Below are 16807 nucleotides of genomic sequence, written 5' to 3' on the forward strand. Positions count from 1 at the left end.
TAACTGAAGCCATGAACTGCATTTGCCTTTCAAGGGTCATTCATTATTGTTTTCTTTCTTTGCAGTTCTTTTTGCAATGAAGGAGGATAACGAAAAGGTCCCTACATTGCTAACGGATTACATTTTAAAAGGTAAAAAAATATATAAGTAAATAATTAAAACAGAGTAAATTTTGCAAACATCATAGCTCAATGATTTTACAGCAGTTATGCCAGGAGCCTTGTATGATGCAGAGTGGGGAACACAGTGTTGCTGCATGGAGCAGGCCTTGGCTCACACCATAAGTCTTTCCTTTTGTAAGTTCTCTCGCATTACAAAGCAACTGAGAAAGAAAAAAATTAATTCCAAATGCTTTACATTATTAGTTTAATTACTCAGGCATGTAATTTTTAAATATTTTATGAGCATTTAATAGAAATAATTAATTATCATGTTCAACAATTAAATTTTAACTGAATTATTTTGTACTCTTTTACTTTGGAATATGCTTAATTGCCATGAATTAAAAGAAATTACTCAATAGCCCACTTAAATAAAAGCATGTTTAAGTAGTTCCCTTCTTTACTGTTCAATACATATTACTGCAAATGAATTGACAGAATCATTGCAAAATCATTGTAGGGAAGAGTCCTTTTTTAGTTTAGGCAGACAAGGTTCTTCGGGTAAATCTGATATTTTTTACTAGACCAACTCAAATAGTTGGAAAAATTCTTCTTAGCAAGCTTTCAGATATAAATACCCTTCATCAGGCTGAGGAAGCATCTGCAGTTGGTGTGTGCTCTTCCTGGATGGAGTGAATAGTAAAGAGGCCAGAGGCTGTTGTGCATGCAGGAAAGGCAGTCAGTGAAGATGTAAACTGAGGAGTCAGTGGGTGAGAGACAGGCTAGGGGGGCAGGGGAATGAATGTAGCTGGTAAATAATGGAGACATACCTGGGGAGTCAGATGTTGGGTAGGTTATAACGTGTCATAAATCCAAAGTCTGTATTTAGTCCATGATTTTATCTATTTCATACACACTAGGGGCTAGAAGGGACCTCAAGAGATCATCGGGTCCATCCCCCACACCATAAGTGAGAAATGAGCTGGGATCAAGTGACCCCAGCAAGAAATAAATCCAGCTGTTATGATTTTTTGTATCCAAGAGGTTGATGAAGTGAAGTTCATTGGCTCATCTGTGAAAGTATTTGTAAATTCCCTTTGAGGATTAGAACTGAGTGATTGGAGACAGAGTGGTTTTCTTGTGAGAAATGTGCCCTCACAGGTAATAGGGTGAAGGCACCCTAGTCTTTAATCGATTACCCGTGTGCATTCATTCTGGTGCCCAGTTGTTGTTTGGTCTCTCCTACATATTTTCCATCAGGGCATTTGGTGCTTGGATGATGTATATTACATTTCAGGAGGTGCAGCTATACGATCCAGGAATGCTGATGGCTCTCTTGGGGGGGTGTAGTAATTGTGGGGGCAGTGGAGATATGTTGGCAGGTTTTACATTTCTTGTCATGGCGTTGTCTGGATCCATTCGGTGTGTTTGGGGCTGTAGGAAGTTTGCTTCTAGTGATGAAGTTAGCAAGGTTCAGTGTTTGTTTGAAGGCTAGGATGGGTGGTTCATAGATTCATAGATTGTAGAGTTCGAAGAGACCAGAAAGGATCATCATGTCCGACCCCCTGCCCCTGGCAGAAAAGAGGGCTGAGGTCAGATGACCCCAGCCAGGTATCTATCAAGCCCCCTCTTGAAGACCTCCAAGTTAGGTGATAGAACTACCTCTCTTGGAAGCCAATTCCAGATTCTGGCCACCCTTACTATAAAAAATTTCTTCCTGATGTCTAACCTGAATCTGCTGTCCACTAGTTTGCACCCATTATTCCTAGTTACTCCTAGGGGTGCTCTGGTAAATAGTGCATCTCCAATTCCCTGTTGTCCTCCCTTGATAAACTTATAGACGGGTACAAGGTCTCCTCTCCGATGTCTTTTGTGAAGGCTGAAGAGATCCAGATCCCTCAACCTCCCCTCATAGGGTCTTTCACGGAGGCCACTAATCATGTGAGTGGCCCTCCTCTGAACCCTCTCCAGAATCTCCGTGTCCCTCTTGAAGTACAGCGCCCAAAACTGGACACAGTACTCCAACTGCAGCCTGACCAATGCCGCATAGAGGGGGAGCATCACCTCCCTTGATCTGTTGGTCATGCATCTACTAATGTACGATAAGATGCTAATGGTCTTGTTGATGGTTTTGTTACACTGTCGGCTCATGTTCATCTTGGAGTCAACTATGACTCCAAGATCCCTCTCAGCCTCAGAGCTGCTGAGGAGGTCATCTTCCAACCTATAGGTGTGCTGGGGATTCCTCCTCCCTAGGTGGAGCACCTTGCATTTATCTTTGTTGAATTGCATCCTATTTTGTTCTGCCCGTTTATCCAACCTGTCCAGATCAGCCTGTATCTGCTCCCTGCCCTCGGGTGCATTAACTTTGCCCCATAACTTGGTATCATCTGTGAACTTGGAGAGGGTGCTCTCCACACCCTCATCCAAATCACTGATGAAGATATTAAATAACACCTGTCCAAGGACTGAACGCTGTGGGACCCCAATGCCCACCTCCTTCCAGGCGGAGAACGACCCATCCACCACCACTCTCTGGGTGTGGTCCCTAAGCCAGTTGGCCACCCACCTGACTGTGTAAGCATCCACTCCACAGCCTGCTAGCTTCCCTATGAGAATAGGATGTGAAACTGTGTTGAAGACCTTCTTAAAGTCCAGGTAGATGACATCAGCCTCAGCTCCTGTGTCAAGGCAGTGTGTGACCTGGTCATAAAAAGCTATAAATTTTGTCAGGTAGGATCTACCTGTGATGAACCCATGCTGGTTTCCTTTCAGCATTGTTTCCCCAGCTGGGCCTCCACATATATGCTTTTTGATGATTTTTTTCCCAGTATTTTCCCAAGGATACAGGTAAGACTGACTGGCCTAAAGTTACCCAGCTCATGCCTTCTCCCCTTCTTAAAAATGGGCACCACATTGGCCCTTTTCCAATCATCAGGGACCTGGCCAAAGCACCATGGGTTCTCAAACAGCCATGCCAGTGGCTCAGCTATGACACTGGCCAATTCCTTCAGCACCCTGTGAGGAGAGAGAAGAGCCCCAGAGAAGTAAAATGGCCCCACCTGTATTGCAAAGAACCCCGCAGGGCTCCTTCTTCACGCGGTGTTTCAGGAGGGGAGGGGGAGTCAGCCAGAACTCCAGGATAAAAAGAGACGTGGGGCAGGCAAAAGAGTGACACAGGAAACTGGAAGAGACTGACTCAGGCAGCGAGATGGCAGGGAGAGCCGGAGGCACTGAGGAAGCAAGGGAGACCGGGCTTAAGGGAAGCAACTCTGTGGAGGAAGCTGCCAGGGGAGAGAACCCTGAGGGAAATGCCCAGAGATAAATAGAAACTGTGGGAGGCAGTTAGAAGGTACTGTAAAGACCCTAATAGCAAGGCTGAATAAAAAGTGTACCACAAAGTTGGGACTATAAGGGCAGAACAAGTGCCAGTGTGTTTTTTTGTTTTCCTTGTCATTAGGGTGAGAGGAAAGTCACCCCAGATAGTGTGTTTACAACTATCAGGTCAATAAGCCAGGAAAAAGACTGGCTAGGATTACTGGCAGGTCTGTGCCAGGTGCCAGCCAGGCGAGGTACAACCGGGCCTATCAGGGATACTGAGTGGCCAGACCTAGAAACCCAAGGAGCATTTTTTTTTTTTTTACTGCTCAAAGGCAGATTGCAGAGACAACTGAATTACCACCCGGGTAGAACGGGTGAGGGTGTAGGGGTTGGTGGAGCCCTCACTACACTAAGACAAATTGCAAGAGCCAAAGCATCAAGACCCACATGCCCCAGCATTCTATTTTCTCCTGTAACAACAAGTCGTGGCAGGAGAGATCGCGGATGTGTGGGAGGGGACATCAAGACATTGCGGTGGACTTTGGCTTATTAGCCAAGGTGCTAAAGTTGTCTTGGTGTAGAAGATAGAGTTAGAAATGAAGAAAAGGAAAAAAAGCCACTCAGACAAGTGATGAGCTCCAGAGATTGACAACACCTAGACCGATAGAGGCAAGCCTCTACCACAAATAGGGGCGGGACTTTTGGGGTGAAAGCCCACCATTGGACACACCCATGGATGGAGGTCATCTGGGCTGGCCGACTTGTACCCATCCAGCCCCCCCAGGTGCTCCTTAACTAAGTCAGCACTAACCTTTGGTGGTCTGGTGCCTTTTGGACATCTATGCTCAAGGTAGGGTAATTGTCTTGGTCAGGACTTAGGAATACTGAAGCAAAGAACTCATTGAAGAGCTCTGCCTTTTTCCTTGCGTCAGCAGCCAACTGTCCTGATTTGTCCTGCAGGGGCCCTATGTTACTCTGCACCTTCCTTTTGCTCGCTATGTATCTGTAGAAGGACTTTTTATTGTTCTTAATTGTTGTAGCCAGCCTAAGCTCCAGCCCTGCCTTGGCCTGCCTAGCTGATTCCCTGCAATAGCAGACCAGGGAGGTGTATTCCACCTTGGTGGTTGCTCCCTGCTTCCACTGCCTGTAAATTTCTTTCTTTGCCCCCAGTCTTTTCTGGAGTTCCCTGTTGAGCCAAGGGAGCATAAGGATACCCTTACCCCCTTTCCTGCATAAGGGAATAAATTCCTTTTGTGCCCCAAGGATCATTCCCTTGAGAAACCTCCAACCCCCCTGGATCCCCATTTGCTCAGTGCTCTAGAGTTCTGCCACCTCACTAACTAGCCTTCTAAGTTTCCTAAATTTGGCTCTTCTGAAGTCTAACACTTTGGCCTCACTGGATATTTTTCCCACCCTTCACTGGATAGTGAACCCTACCAAGTGATGGTCACTATCTCCCAGGTTACTGTGTATTTTCAGGTTCCCCACAAGATCATCCCCTGTTGCTAAAACCAGGTTGCTAAGACCAGGTTCTGAGAAGATCTCTTTAAGAATTGGGTTTTCTTCTAGTATGGGTTGCAATTGTTTGAGGATTTTCCTTATAGGTTAGAGGGAAGGGTGATATGTCATAAGCAGTGGTGGGCAATTTGTGGGGGGTTTTCTTCTGTACTGAAGCAACTCTTCACATGGTATCCAGGTAGCTCTTTCAAACATGCAATCTCTCTCTGGAGGAGTGTTCATGTTGAGTGAAAGCCTTTTTGAGATTTGTGGTGGTAATCCTAGGTGTTTTCCTCAGTGCAAATTTGGTAGTATCTGAGGGCTTGGGTATATATTACAGCTTTCTTGGTGTGTTTAGGGTGATTGCTGCAACTTCAAGCCATTGTTCTGCATCCCCCTCTTTGCAGCAAGAAAGAAAAGGCACTTTCCCTCTTCTTTTTGGCAGCCCTTCAAATATTTGAAAACTGCTATTATGTATTAAGTACCTTTTTCTCAAGCTGAACAGGCCTAGCTCCTTCAGCCTCTCTTCATATGACTTGCTGTCAAGGTCCTTGATCATATTTTTTGCTCACCTCTGGACCTTTGCTCATCTTCTCTACATCTGTTTTAAAATGTGGAGCCCAGAACTTCACACAGTACTCCTGATAAGGTCTAACCAGTGGTTGGATTAAGACAGGTTGCTGGGAGTCAATTAAAAGAAAATGAGATATTAATTCCAGTTCATGCATGTTGCATATCATTAGAGGTAGGGGTTTTGCCTTTCACCCCCTTCCAACTTCAGGATACCATGCAACATCAAGGAAGTGCTAAGGGTGGGGTGTACAGGAGGCAGAGGCCCATGAAGAGCCTCCTTTGATAGGCCAAAGCTATCACCCAACAGAACTAGCTCCCCAGTAGATTTAAAAATTATGGCAGGTGAGAGAAGAACATCCAAGAGCTCCTCAGTGATAGCATGGTTCCTTTCACCCTGTCATCACTCAGCAGAAGATCTTCAGCCCAGAGGGGACCCAGGCCCTATTGCACCTACTCTTGACACATTTCATCTGCAAACTTGCCCAATAAGATTTCTATACCAGCCGCCAAATCATTAAAAAACATATTGAACAACATTGGTCCCAGGACATGCCCCTGTGAGACTCCAGTGAAAACCTCCTGACATTCTGGATAATTAATAATTATCCTTTGCTTGTATCTATTGAGCCAGTTATCTATCCACCTTGTAGTACTTTTATCCAGCCCATATTTCTCCATTTTGTTAATGAGAAAGTCATGTGGGACCTTGTCAAAAGCCCTGCTGTAGTCCAGATACACTATATCCACAGCATTATCTTCACCCACCCAAGTAGTTACATTGTCTAATAAGTAGATCAGATTTGTTGACACAATTTATTTTTCATCAATCCATGCTGGCTGCTTGTAACCAGCCTTTCCTCCTCCAGATACTTGCAAATGGCCTTCCTTAGGATATGTGCCAGTAATTTCCCAGGTATTCAAGTGAAGCTAACCTGTCTGTAGTTTCCTGGGTCCTCCTCTTTGCCTTTTTTACATTGACCATAGTCTAATCCTCTTGTACCTAGCCCATCTTCCATGACTTCAAGAAGATAATTTCCAAGAATTCTGAGATCTCTTCTGCCAGTTCCTCCAGGGCCTTGGGATGAAGTTCATCCAACCCTGCTGACTTGAAGTCATTCAGAGTCAACAAAGCTCTTTGATAGTCTTTTGTTATCATCCTGCCCCTTTCCTTATCCAGATAATCCCTATTAGGTGTCTGGCCATAGCTTAATTTCTTTTTGTGAAGACTGAGGCAAATAGCTGTTCCTTATTTGCATCTTCAGTTAGGAGTTCCTCGTGGCTTGTTAACACTGCTTCTTTCACCCTTCTTTGGCAGGTGCAGCTTGTTCTTCATCTGTGCCTTCATGATTTTGTTCCTGTAGATTATTTCTATTTCCTGGTATGCTTCCTTGGTGACCTGCCCATTCTTCCATTGCCTGTATGCTTTCCTTCTGCATTTGAATCATTTTAGAAGCTCCTTGTACAGCCACATTGTTCTCTTACCATTCTTCTTTTACTTCCACTGTGTTGGGACAGTTTCTTTTTGGGCTTCCAGTACTATTCCCCTTAGAAGCTCCCAGCCCTCCAGGGCACCTTTCTATTTCAGTTTGTCCTCCCATGAAACCATGCCTATTAGCTCCTTGAGTCTGACGAAATCTGCCTTTTTTAAATCTAGCATCCCAATTTTGTTGACTTCATGCTTTCCCTGTCTCAGATCTGGAATTCTATCATATCATGATTGCTTCCTCCCTAGTTTCCCATCACCTTCACATCCTCCACCAATTCTTCCCCATTCATTAGGACATGATCCAAGATTGATGAGCCCCTAGTTACATCCTCTAATTTCTGCAACATTAAGTTGTCCTCCATTCTAGGTAGGAATTAGCTTGACATTTTATGTTAGGCTGCATTGTTCCTCCAGCAGATGTTGAAGTCTCCCATCAGTATCATTACGAAGCTTTTGAATAGATTTGTCACTTGCTTAAAGAGTCCTTCCCTCATCCACCTCCTCTTCCTGATTAGGTGACCTGTAATCAATCCCCATTATATTGGTGCCACATCTTTCTCCTCTCATCTTCACACACATGTATTCTGCTCTGCTGTCTTTTTCCTCCTGAACCAGAGAACAAGAACATTTTTTGACATACAAGGCAACACCACCACCTTTTCTCCAAATCCTGTCCTTCCAAATAGAATGTACCCTCAATGTTGTGCACCCACTTAGTTTGGTATAGGTGCTCTCTACCAGCCTTGGAGCACACGCCCAAGTGAGGCCTCAGGGAGTGTCCCCGAGACTTGGGGTTTTGGGCTGTGTTCAACCCCAAGGGAGGCCCCAACACTTTCCTGCCATGACTTGATCTTCCATTCAGTAGTGGGACTCTCCCACGCGGTAACTCATGGACCAGGCACTGCCCCTTGTGAGCGTTCTTGAGGCTCCACCTCCCCTACACCCCAGCCATATGCCACCTTTCAGGACAACCAGGTGATGGGTCACCGATTTGTCTCCTTGATGTTAGCCCCTGCTCTTCTCTCCTCTTGCCTGTCCCTCAGTGTCTTTCTTCACCCCAGATATCTACCGGGTATGAGACCGGCCCTGTCTCAACCTCCGCCTTGGCCCTGTCTCCAAGCTGTCGGGTTCAGCAAAGCGGCCTCCTCACTTCTTCTTGATCCTTCAGGTCAGTTGGGGTGCCTCCCCAGTTTGGGCTCTGAGCAACCAATAGCAATCTGGCCCCAATAGCAACCAATAAAGAAAGAAAAAAAGGAGAAAAGAAAGAAAGAGCAGGGGTTTGGGCTACATCCCGCCCCACTCACAGGTCTGGCATCTGTGGTCATCAGGATCCCTTGATGCCGTTCTCCATGACCTGGCTGTCCAGCCAAGCTGCGTGTTTACTCTTTTAAGAGAGTCGGGACCTTTATGGTGGACCCCACTCTGGACTCTCACAGCTCTCCTTCTCTGGCGATCCTGTAGTCTGGGGGACAGCCTCTCCCCCTGCCTCTGGAACTGCTGCCCTCCTCTTCATTGCTCTGCCACTGGCTTTTTAATTCACCGGGTGGTGGTTTTTGATGACGTCATCCGCCGGCATCACTCCCAGCCACACATAAAAGTGGCTGATGAACCACGCCAGCGGCTCTTCTTGGTGTGGCATGAGCAAACCCCCTCTTTAAGGTTTTTGGTTTTCTTTTCCTGGGATCTTATCCCAGGCTCAGGTCCCGCCATGGGAAGGGTTCCCGGGACCGTAGTCTGTGTCCCCCTGGGACATTGACATTCCAGTCATAAGAGCTGTCCCACCCGGGCTCAGTGATGTCAGTCATAGTTATGTTAACAGGCTGCAGCTTCCAGCTTATCTTGCTTATTCCCCATACTTCTCACATTTCTATATGTGCATCATATGTATTTTGCATTTTATCCTCATTGCTTTCCTTTTGCACCAATTAAATTTGCAGCCCTGTAGTTCTCTGGCCTTTTTCTAGAATTGAATTGTTTCTTTGGGGCCTTTTCTCTCTGGACCATGTGCTCTGTTGCTGGAGCGTTTTGATCACCATCCCCCATGAAACCTAGTTTAAAGCCTCCTTCCTAGGTTGGTGAGGTAACACCCAAAGATGCTCTTCCCTGTTCTCATCAGACATCCCATCTCTTGATAGCTGTCCTCCTCCCAAAAACATCTACCAATTATCCAAGAAGTTGTAGTCTTCCTGTTGACACCACCTCTATCATGCCCTCCTGAGCTTCTAAGCTGAAAAGTCCTAACTTCTTTAGTTTTTTTGCATATGGAAACCCCTCTACACCCAATCATCTTTGTTGTCCTTCTTTGCACCTTTTCTAGTTCTTCTATATCCTTCTTAAGGTGTGGGGATTAAAATTTCACAGTATTCAAGGTGTGGATGCACCATACGTTTATAGAGGCATAATTATACTTTTTGTTTTGTTTACACTGCCCCTCTCTTAATAATTCCAGAATTGTATTTGCTTTTATGACTTCAGCTAAATACTGAGCTGATATTTTTAGTAAAATATCCACACTGACTCCAAGATATTATCCCTGTGTGGTAGCAATTCATGTAGAACCCAACATCATGTCTGAATTTTTGGGTTATTTTTCCCCATGTACATCACTTTACTCATCACGCATCACTTTATTCATCCATGTTGAATTTTATTTGCCATGTTGTGGCCCATTCACTAATTTTGTGAGATCCTTATGTAATTCTTCACAGCCCACCTTGGTCTTTACCATGCTAAGTAATTATGGATCAAGTGAAAAATTGGCCACTTCACTTCTGGTCAGGCAGAATGCAGAGGCAGAAAGCAAGCTATTTTGGGTAGTCAGGAGATCAAGACAGTTGAGGGAGAAGCTCAGTTAGGAAGCTGAAGGACCAGGAAGAGCACAGAGTCAGAGGGCAAGTTGGATCAGGTGGCTGAAAGATCAGGCAGAGAACCAGTAGACACAAGGCATGAGGAACAGCAAGGCAGTCTGGGTAAAGGTTAACCCCTGTTGCCCAGACACTTCTTCTGGGTTAGGAGCTCATATATGGAAGGTAGTGATAGGGCAGCTGACCCTGGCCAGCCACGCCAGTAGCAGGGAATGGTTAGATGACTAGGCCTAGATGAAGGTTTTCAGCCACCTGTGTCCATCCAGAATGATCAGCTGGGGAGGTGGTAGATGGGGGTGAGCAGCTCATCTGGGTAGTTTAATGTTCTAGATTCAAGGCAATATCTGGACAAGATGTCCCATATGTCATATAGGAACTCTTTGTCCCTTGCTTAAATATGTGGCATGTTAAGCTGGGATTCATGCTTTAAAAGTACACAGGACCCCATGACTGGAGAGCCTCTATCCAATTTGAAGGTCTCATCAAGATAGGCAGTCCACATGACATGTATATCTGTGCTGAATACATACCAAGGTCTTTAAATACCACATATGCAGTCCAGCTGCATTCATGGTTTTAAAAAAGTCTTGAAGCACTGGGACCTTAAAAAATTGGGTGTAGAGCACAAATGCACATGTGATTTTAATAAGTCCTGGCATTCTGGGACCTTTAAAAACCATGTGCTCAGCACAGCTTCAAGTACAGTTTTTAGATGTGCTGATGCACTAGGAAACAAGGCATGTAGCCCAGCTGCATGTATGGTTTTAGATGTTCAGGCACACTGGGACCCTGCAACTGGGGAGAGGTTCCCTTATCCCAGGGTCCTGGTGCACAAGATTATGGCTTTGCAGCTGCCAGGTGGAGGGAGTCAATTGAAAATCTGAACCCTGAGGTCCCTGCACTTGTACTCCCACAATTGGGATCTAATCCTCAAACCCAGTAATCACCCCTCCTGCCATGCACATTAGCAGGGTAAGAGGTGCACTTGTTGGGGTTAGGGATAAGATCTCCTTGCACCAGTAAATGAACATCTGCCAGCACCCTGAGAAATAATGGCTGTCACCAAAGTAACTACATATGTAGACTTTAACTTCCTTTTGATTTCATTTAGATACAGATTAGCACAAGGAAACACTGATTACAGAATAAGAGTCTAATATTATGGTGCAGCTGAGAAGTGTATCCATTCACAGCCTTCCCTCAAATTACAGAATTATGAATTGTTTCCCTTGAGTTTCTGTACAGAATGTCTGTCCTTCCAACTTTTCTTCCTTGTCTGTCAGGAAAAAGATGCTGACTGAGGCTGAAGAGTGATAACGTGGCATGAGAGGTGGTCATTCATTCATGTTGTTCCTCAGTTACATGGTTTTATATTGGTTTAATAAAGGGGCTTATTATTTCTTAGTGAATTTTCAAAAGCTGGCCAAAAGTTTCTAAAGTAATCTTTTTTAACATACTAGGGGTGAGGGGAAGGGGGTTGCAGGAGAAATAGCTATTATATTACCTTTCATATGCTAGTGTAAAAATAGCTATAAACTGGTAATAGATCTGACTGTGGATACAAACATAAAGGACCCAAACTTGTAGAACACAGCTGCAGACATCTTTATTTATGCAGCAGATGGACTGAGGAAGGCAATGAGCCCCAGAGACATGGAGACTGAATGAAAAACACCATACTGGACAAACACAAAAGTTAAAGTGAAACATAAGGAATATAGAGGAACTTGATTTTATATTAATAGGTGTAGTTTAATGTGAGGGTTTGAAGCGATGATATTGGGGAATTACTGAATAAGAGGAACTGGGAACAGGAGGCAACATTAGTTCCAGGAATTATTCATGTCAAGAGCGGGACTGGACTGTGTCTAAAACGGGAGAGTAGGAATGGTTGATTAAGATCAGGGTGGGAAATCTGAGATCTGGTGAATGGGGCTGGCATAAGGAAGGAAGGTGAATGGGGCTGATATAGGGAAGAACCAGAACTGGGACAGGGAAAGTTTGGATGTAAAAAGACAAAAGTAGTCAAGCTTGGTGGAAAAAGTAAAAAGTGTGCATTTATTAGTTGCACATTCCTGTCTAGACTTAGAATGGCGCGTAAGATTCTAGTCTCACCTCTTCTGCCTCCTTGATTCTTGGTCCACATTTGTGGAAATTATAACTCCAACAGATTTTAGAGCAATTTATAGGCTAGTCAGAACTTCAGCTGCTGATAATGGATGATTCACCAGCTGGCGACACATCTGTGGTCATGACTCTTCCCTGCCTCTCCCTACTCCCTACTCACTATGCTATCATTGCAAATAAAAGGGTATGGCTATGAATCCCTGTGCCTCTGGTGATTATTTAACATTAGGGGAACTTCCACCTGGGAACAAACAGTCTACAGGTAACCCCCGCTTAACATGGTTTCATTTAGCACTGTTTTGCTATAGAATTCATTTAAAATTGATACCTGATTTCACTGAGCTCTCAGCCAGTTTCGCTAAACTGCTCAGTGGAATCAGCGATTTTTGGCAGGAAGAGGGGATAAGCAGCCATGGTGGTGGCAGCAAGTGCAGTGAGTGGCAATGAGTGAGGGGTAAGTGAGTGACAGAAAGTGGTGGGGGTGAGCTTGGTGGGGTGGGGAGAAGCCAGGCGTGGCTGGTGAACTTAGACTGTTGGGGTGGTGGAGCACCCCACGGGAATGGGGGGGTCGGGTTTGCAGCCTGCTAGGCATATGGTGGGGAGGCTACAAACCTGCCCCCCTCTTCCTGGCAGGCTGCAAACTGCCCCTGCTCCTGGCTGGCTGCAAACATCCACACCACTCCTGTGGGACACTCCACCATCCCAACAGTCTGAGTTCACCAGCTGAAGCAACAGCAGTGGCAAGGAGTGCGGGGCCTGTGCCGCTGCCCAGGGCTAAGGCTAGCAGGGGCCTGTACGCAGGGTGGGGCACCAGGAGTGTGGGGCCCGGGGCCAGGGCATGCCCAGAGTGAGGCAGCAGGAGTGCAGGTGCCCAGGCTGGTACCTGAGGCTGGAGTGGCTGGCAGGCGGGCGGGCGGGTGGGTGGGTGGGGAGAGGTGGCAGTGGTGAGAAGCGAGGGGGGCACAAGCATCAGTGCAGGGTCTATGTCAGTGCCAGGGGCTAGGGCCAGCAGGGGCCCAGGGTGGGGCAGCAGGAGTGCAGGCCTGGGCTGGCATGTGGGACTGGAGTGGCAAGCAGGCTCTTGAGGAGAGGCGGTGGTGGAGGTCAGAAGCAGTGACAAGAAACAGCGGTAACCAGTTATCTATATTTACATTAATTCCTATGGGCAAATGGGTTTTGCTTACTGTGGTTCCACTTAACAGTTTTTCTGGAACCAATTAAGAGCACTAAGCAGGGGTTGCCTGTGGGTTGCCTGTATTGGTAAAATGCCCCATATGTAGAGAGACAGGTACCATTTTTACTCCATTCCAAGACGAGATTTTTTATCCATTTAACATGGGGAGGGGGGTTGTCTTAGAATTTTGTACAAGGGTGGTAGGGGACAGCCAGCTACTGTGGCTCAGGCTTCAGTCCCTACCCGGGGTCTGGCCACAGTCATAGCTGCTGTTTTTCTCCTACCCTGACTCCTCTGAAGCCTGCTATCTCCCCACTACAATCTCTTTCCCCTATCCCCCCTCCCACACACACAGCCTCTGATCCCCTGTCTGGCCCTCTCTTCCCCCCCTTACCTTTGCTCCACTATGGCAGGCTCTGTGCACACTGTAGCCTGGGGTACTGAGCACAGCTCCAGCCTGGCCCTGTAGCAGTGGTGCACATCCTGTACCACATGGGTGACTCGTGCCTCACCCCCCCCAGCGACAAGTCCGTGACCAGGGTGGTCCCCCTGTGACAAATCTTGCTGACTGGGAAGTGACTGCAGCACTCCCAGAGCTGGCTGTGGCACTTCATTCAGCACTCCAACTCCCCAGCTGGCACTCACAGGGAGCATGGCCTGTCAGGGGGTGTACCAGTGCTCTCAGGGGGTGCATGTGCACCCCTGTGCACCCCCTATGTGTGGCCACTGCTGCACTACTGCTAGGGAGGTTGGGCTGAGGCCATTTTTAATGCCCCAGGCTAGAACAGTGACACAGCCTGCCTTTATGGAACAAATGTAAGAAGGGGTGGAGTGGAGAAAGGAGGGAGCAGAGGCTGAAGGAAAAATGGAGGATCCCAGAAGCTATCGCGCGGGGGGAGGGGGGGGGGAGGCAGGGGGCAGTGGAGGTGAGAGGCAGGCATAAGCTGGGGCCAAGCTGCTTGACCTCCCTATACCACATGCATTCCCACTGCCTGTCCCCCTTCAGCAGTGGTGGGGAATTAATTAATGACCCTCAAATAACTGAATTCTATACATAGAAAATAATAATAAAATTCAGGGCCATATTAGATTCAAGTAGACAAGTTAGTTTGTTTAATGTTAGTAGAGAGCCAGCACAACACTCTGTTTTGTGGGTTTTATTGCAACTTGAGTGGTGTATAAAGCCCATGCTGGTCTCCTGCACACAATCAATTTTACAACATTTGTGCTGTCGGTAGTGCTATTCAGGGAGTGGAACAAACCAAAGAGTCTCTTCTATAACATATTGATGCACCTGCTCTGAGCAGCTGTACTAGGAACTGTGGTAAAGATTAACAATATAGTTTTTCATCTTCAACAGGAGGGCTAGGTGGGGATGCAGTGCAACTATATACTTCCCAGAATTATTCTGTGAATTGGTTGAACTATTGCAGAGTCAGTGCATGGTAGTAATGTTGCTCTGTAGAAGTTGCTCAGTAGTTCTGTAAATAGTGGCCTTGTTTGCCAGTGTTCTCAGACTCTGCACTACTCTGAGATTAAATATTTCCTGACTCATGGTAAAGTAGCCATGTCCTTAACTATCTTGTTTTCTCTGTTCTAGTACTCTGCCCTACCTAATCTACCTGTGGAACTGCAACTCTACAAGAAACAAGGCCAGAATCATTCCATCACAGGGACTGCATGATTCAATGTAAACTCTAACACATGTATTTTAAAATGTATAGCATTAACCACAATTAAACATGAGCAAAAAAAGTTCATTTGCTGTCAGCTTCTAGTCTGAGTACTCATTAAATGCATGAGTGAAGACAGGTACTGCTAATTTTTCTCTTTGCTTCTTACCATAGTGAAGAGACAGTACTTCACCATGCACTATGTATTCTCTTGGTTCAGCTTCCTGAAACACTTCATACTATGACACTAATTTTGAAATATTGAAAATAAACTTGCATTTAATTAAAAGTTGTCATAGTTCTTGGAAGAGCAGTTGTCTATTCTAACTCTGAATTCAGATCTTGATATCTGGATTGTGTAGCCCTTGAAACAGACAAATGAATCTAAACTTTGGGAAAGAAAATTCTGAATATTCCTTGGCTGAAAGCAGTTCTAGTGAGCAACGAAGTTGTTTTACAATATGCTAACCACACAATGGTAATTCTCAGGAGAACTGGCAATTGCATATATACTAATATATAGAACTAGAAAAAATAGTATCTAAAGAATGTTCTAGGACAACTCACTACCCTTGAATGCCTATCCATCTAGACTTATGTCAGGTACACCATTGGTAAAGCCTTTAACTTGTTATTGATTCTCTGCAGTGAATTTGTATTAACTAACTCATCTGGCTTGAAGTCCATATATTACTCAGAGTAATTATGTAACAGGAATAGCATTCTTCAGAGGATCCTTATAATTGAACCTAACACTATTTGATAAATACAAAAATCCTCGTATTTGCTCTTCCCAATGAATGTTTGTATGTCCATTTTCCCACTTGGTCTACACAGAGATAAGAATCCATATAAATGGATTTACATTTTCTATCATAGCTTAGCCACTTCTTTCAACTCAAAGGGTTAGATTCATAAAAGAAATGTAGTCACCAAGCCTCATGAAGGTATTCACTTTTTCCTGGGGGAGTCTCTTCTACCTCAGGAAAAACCAGAAGTGTAAAGATGTTTAGGCTGTTTCTTCTAGAGTAAAAATGGCCACTCCAAAAAAATAACCTGGGGAAAACTAGGATTAAATCACTCCCTGGAGAGTTTCTCTTAGGAGAGTGAATGTCTGTACCTGCTCTGGGTTCTCTCAGAAGAAAGCATGGTCCTCTAGGATCACCTCATGCCACTTTCCAGTGAGATAGTGTGTTGCTCAGTGGACTTTGCTGGTCCAGCAAGGAGAAGAACATGCTCCCTTCACAGTTCCATCATTGTACTGCAAGGAAACACGGGTTACCATGGACAGCTTGGGTCAGCCAATCAGGGCTTCCCTATACAACTGCTGCCATCTATCACCAGGCATACTAAGGGAGCCTGCAGAACACAAGTTGTGTGTACAGTACTCGCCCCCCCTCCCCCCCCCCCCCCCCCAGTCCTCTGAGGCTCTACACTGTCAGGACCTCAGCATTTGAATGGCTGTATATGTGGCTCTGGGTAAGTTTCTTTACCAGGAGAACAAACCTAGGAGAAATGTCCCAGATTATTTGAATATTTGTACACAAGCTAAGTTATAACTATCACTCTCCATATGTTGGGTATGCCTAGAAGTACCTTATTACTAACTGTGCTGATTAAGTGGAAGCCAGATACAAATAAAAACACAGGTCACTACATTGAACCATAGGTGGAATTTAACTGCCTACATCCAAGTGAGCAGTCCACAAAAAACCCTGACTAATCCCTGAGGTGTCATAAAGTTCATACGCCAGGTAACCAGGTTGTAGTTCATAGGCACTCACGTTTTCTGGCAAAAAATCACTTAGGTATGGTGGGTGGAATTTTGTCTTCCTTTGTGCATCTACTTTTCTAACCACACAAGTAAGACTTATGTGCAGGGAGCAATTCAACTTACCCTGCAGTTTGGCTGCATAATCATGTACCTGTAAATAGCACATGCAGTCAGGCATACACTGGTCAGGCATCTACATATGCATGCCCAGTCTGGA

The 16807-nt window shown here is 45.5% G+C and overlaps 1 protein-coding gene across 6 annotated transcripts in view; it reads left to right on the plus strand.

Moving 5' to 3' along the window:
- FEZ1 (fasciculation and elongation protein zeta 1) overlaps positions 1 to 15105 on the plus strand; it is a 210337-nt gene extending 195232 nt beyond the window's left edge. For 5 of the 6 annotated variants that reach the window (XM_014597850.3, XM_019492449.2, XM_059719844.1 and 2 more), the window contains 2 exons: positions 66 to 131; positions 14744 to 15105. In XM_014597850.3, the coding sequence (XP_014453336.1) occupies positions 66 to 131; positions 14744 to 14760 (83 nt within the window). In that variant the 3' untranslated portion in view covers positions 14761 to 15105. The remainder of the gene's footprint in view (positions 1 to 65; positions 132 to 14743) is intronic. The other variant, XM_059719843.1, reaches the window with a different exon arrangement.
- The last annotated feature ends 1702 nt before the right edge of the window (positions 15106 to 16807 follow it).

This window comes from Alligator mississippiensis, chromosome 16, assembly GCF_030867095.1.
Source record: "Alligator mississippiensis isolate rAllMis1 chromosome 16, rAllMis1, whole genome shotgun sequence".
NCBI classification, from domain to species: Eukaryota; Metazoa; Chordata; order Crocodylia; family Alligatoridae; genus Alligator; species Alligator mississippiensis.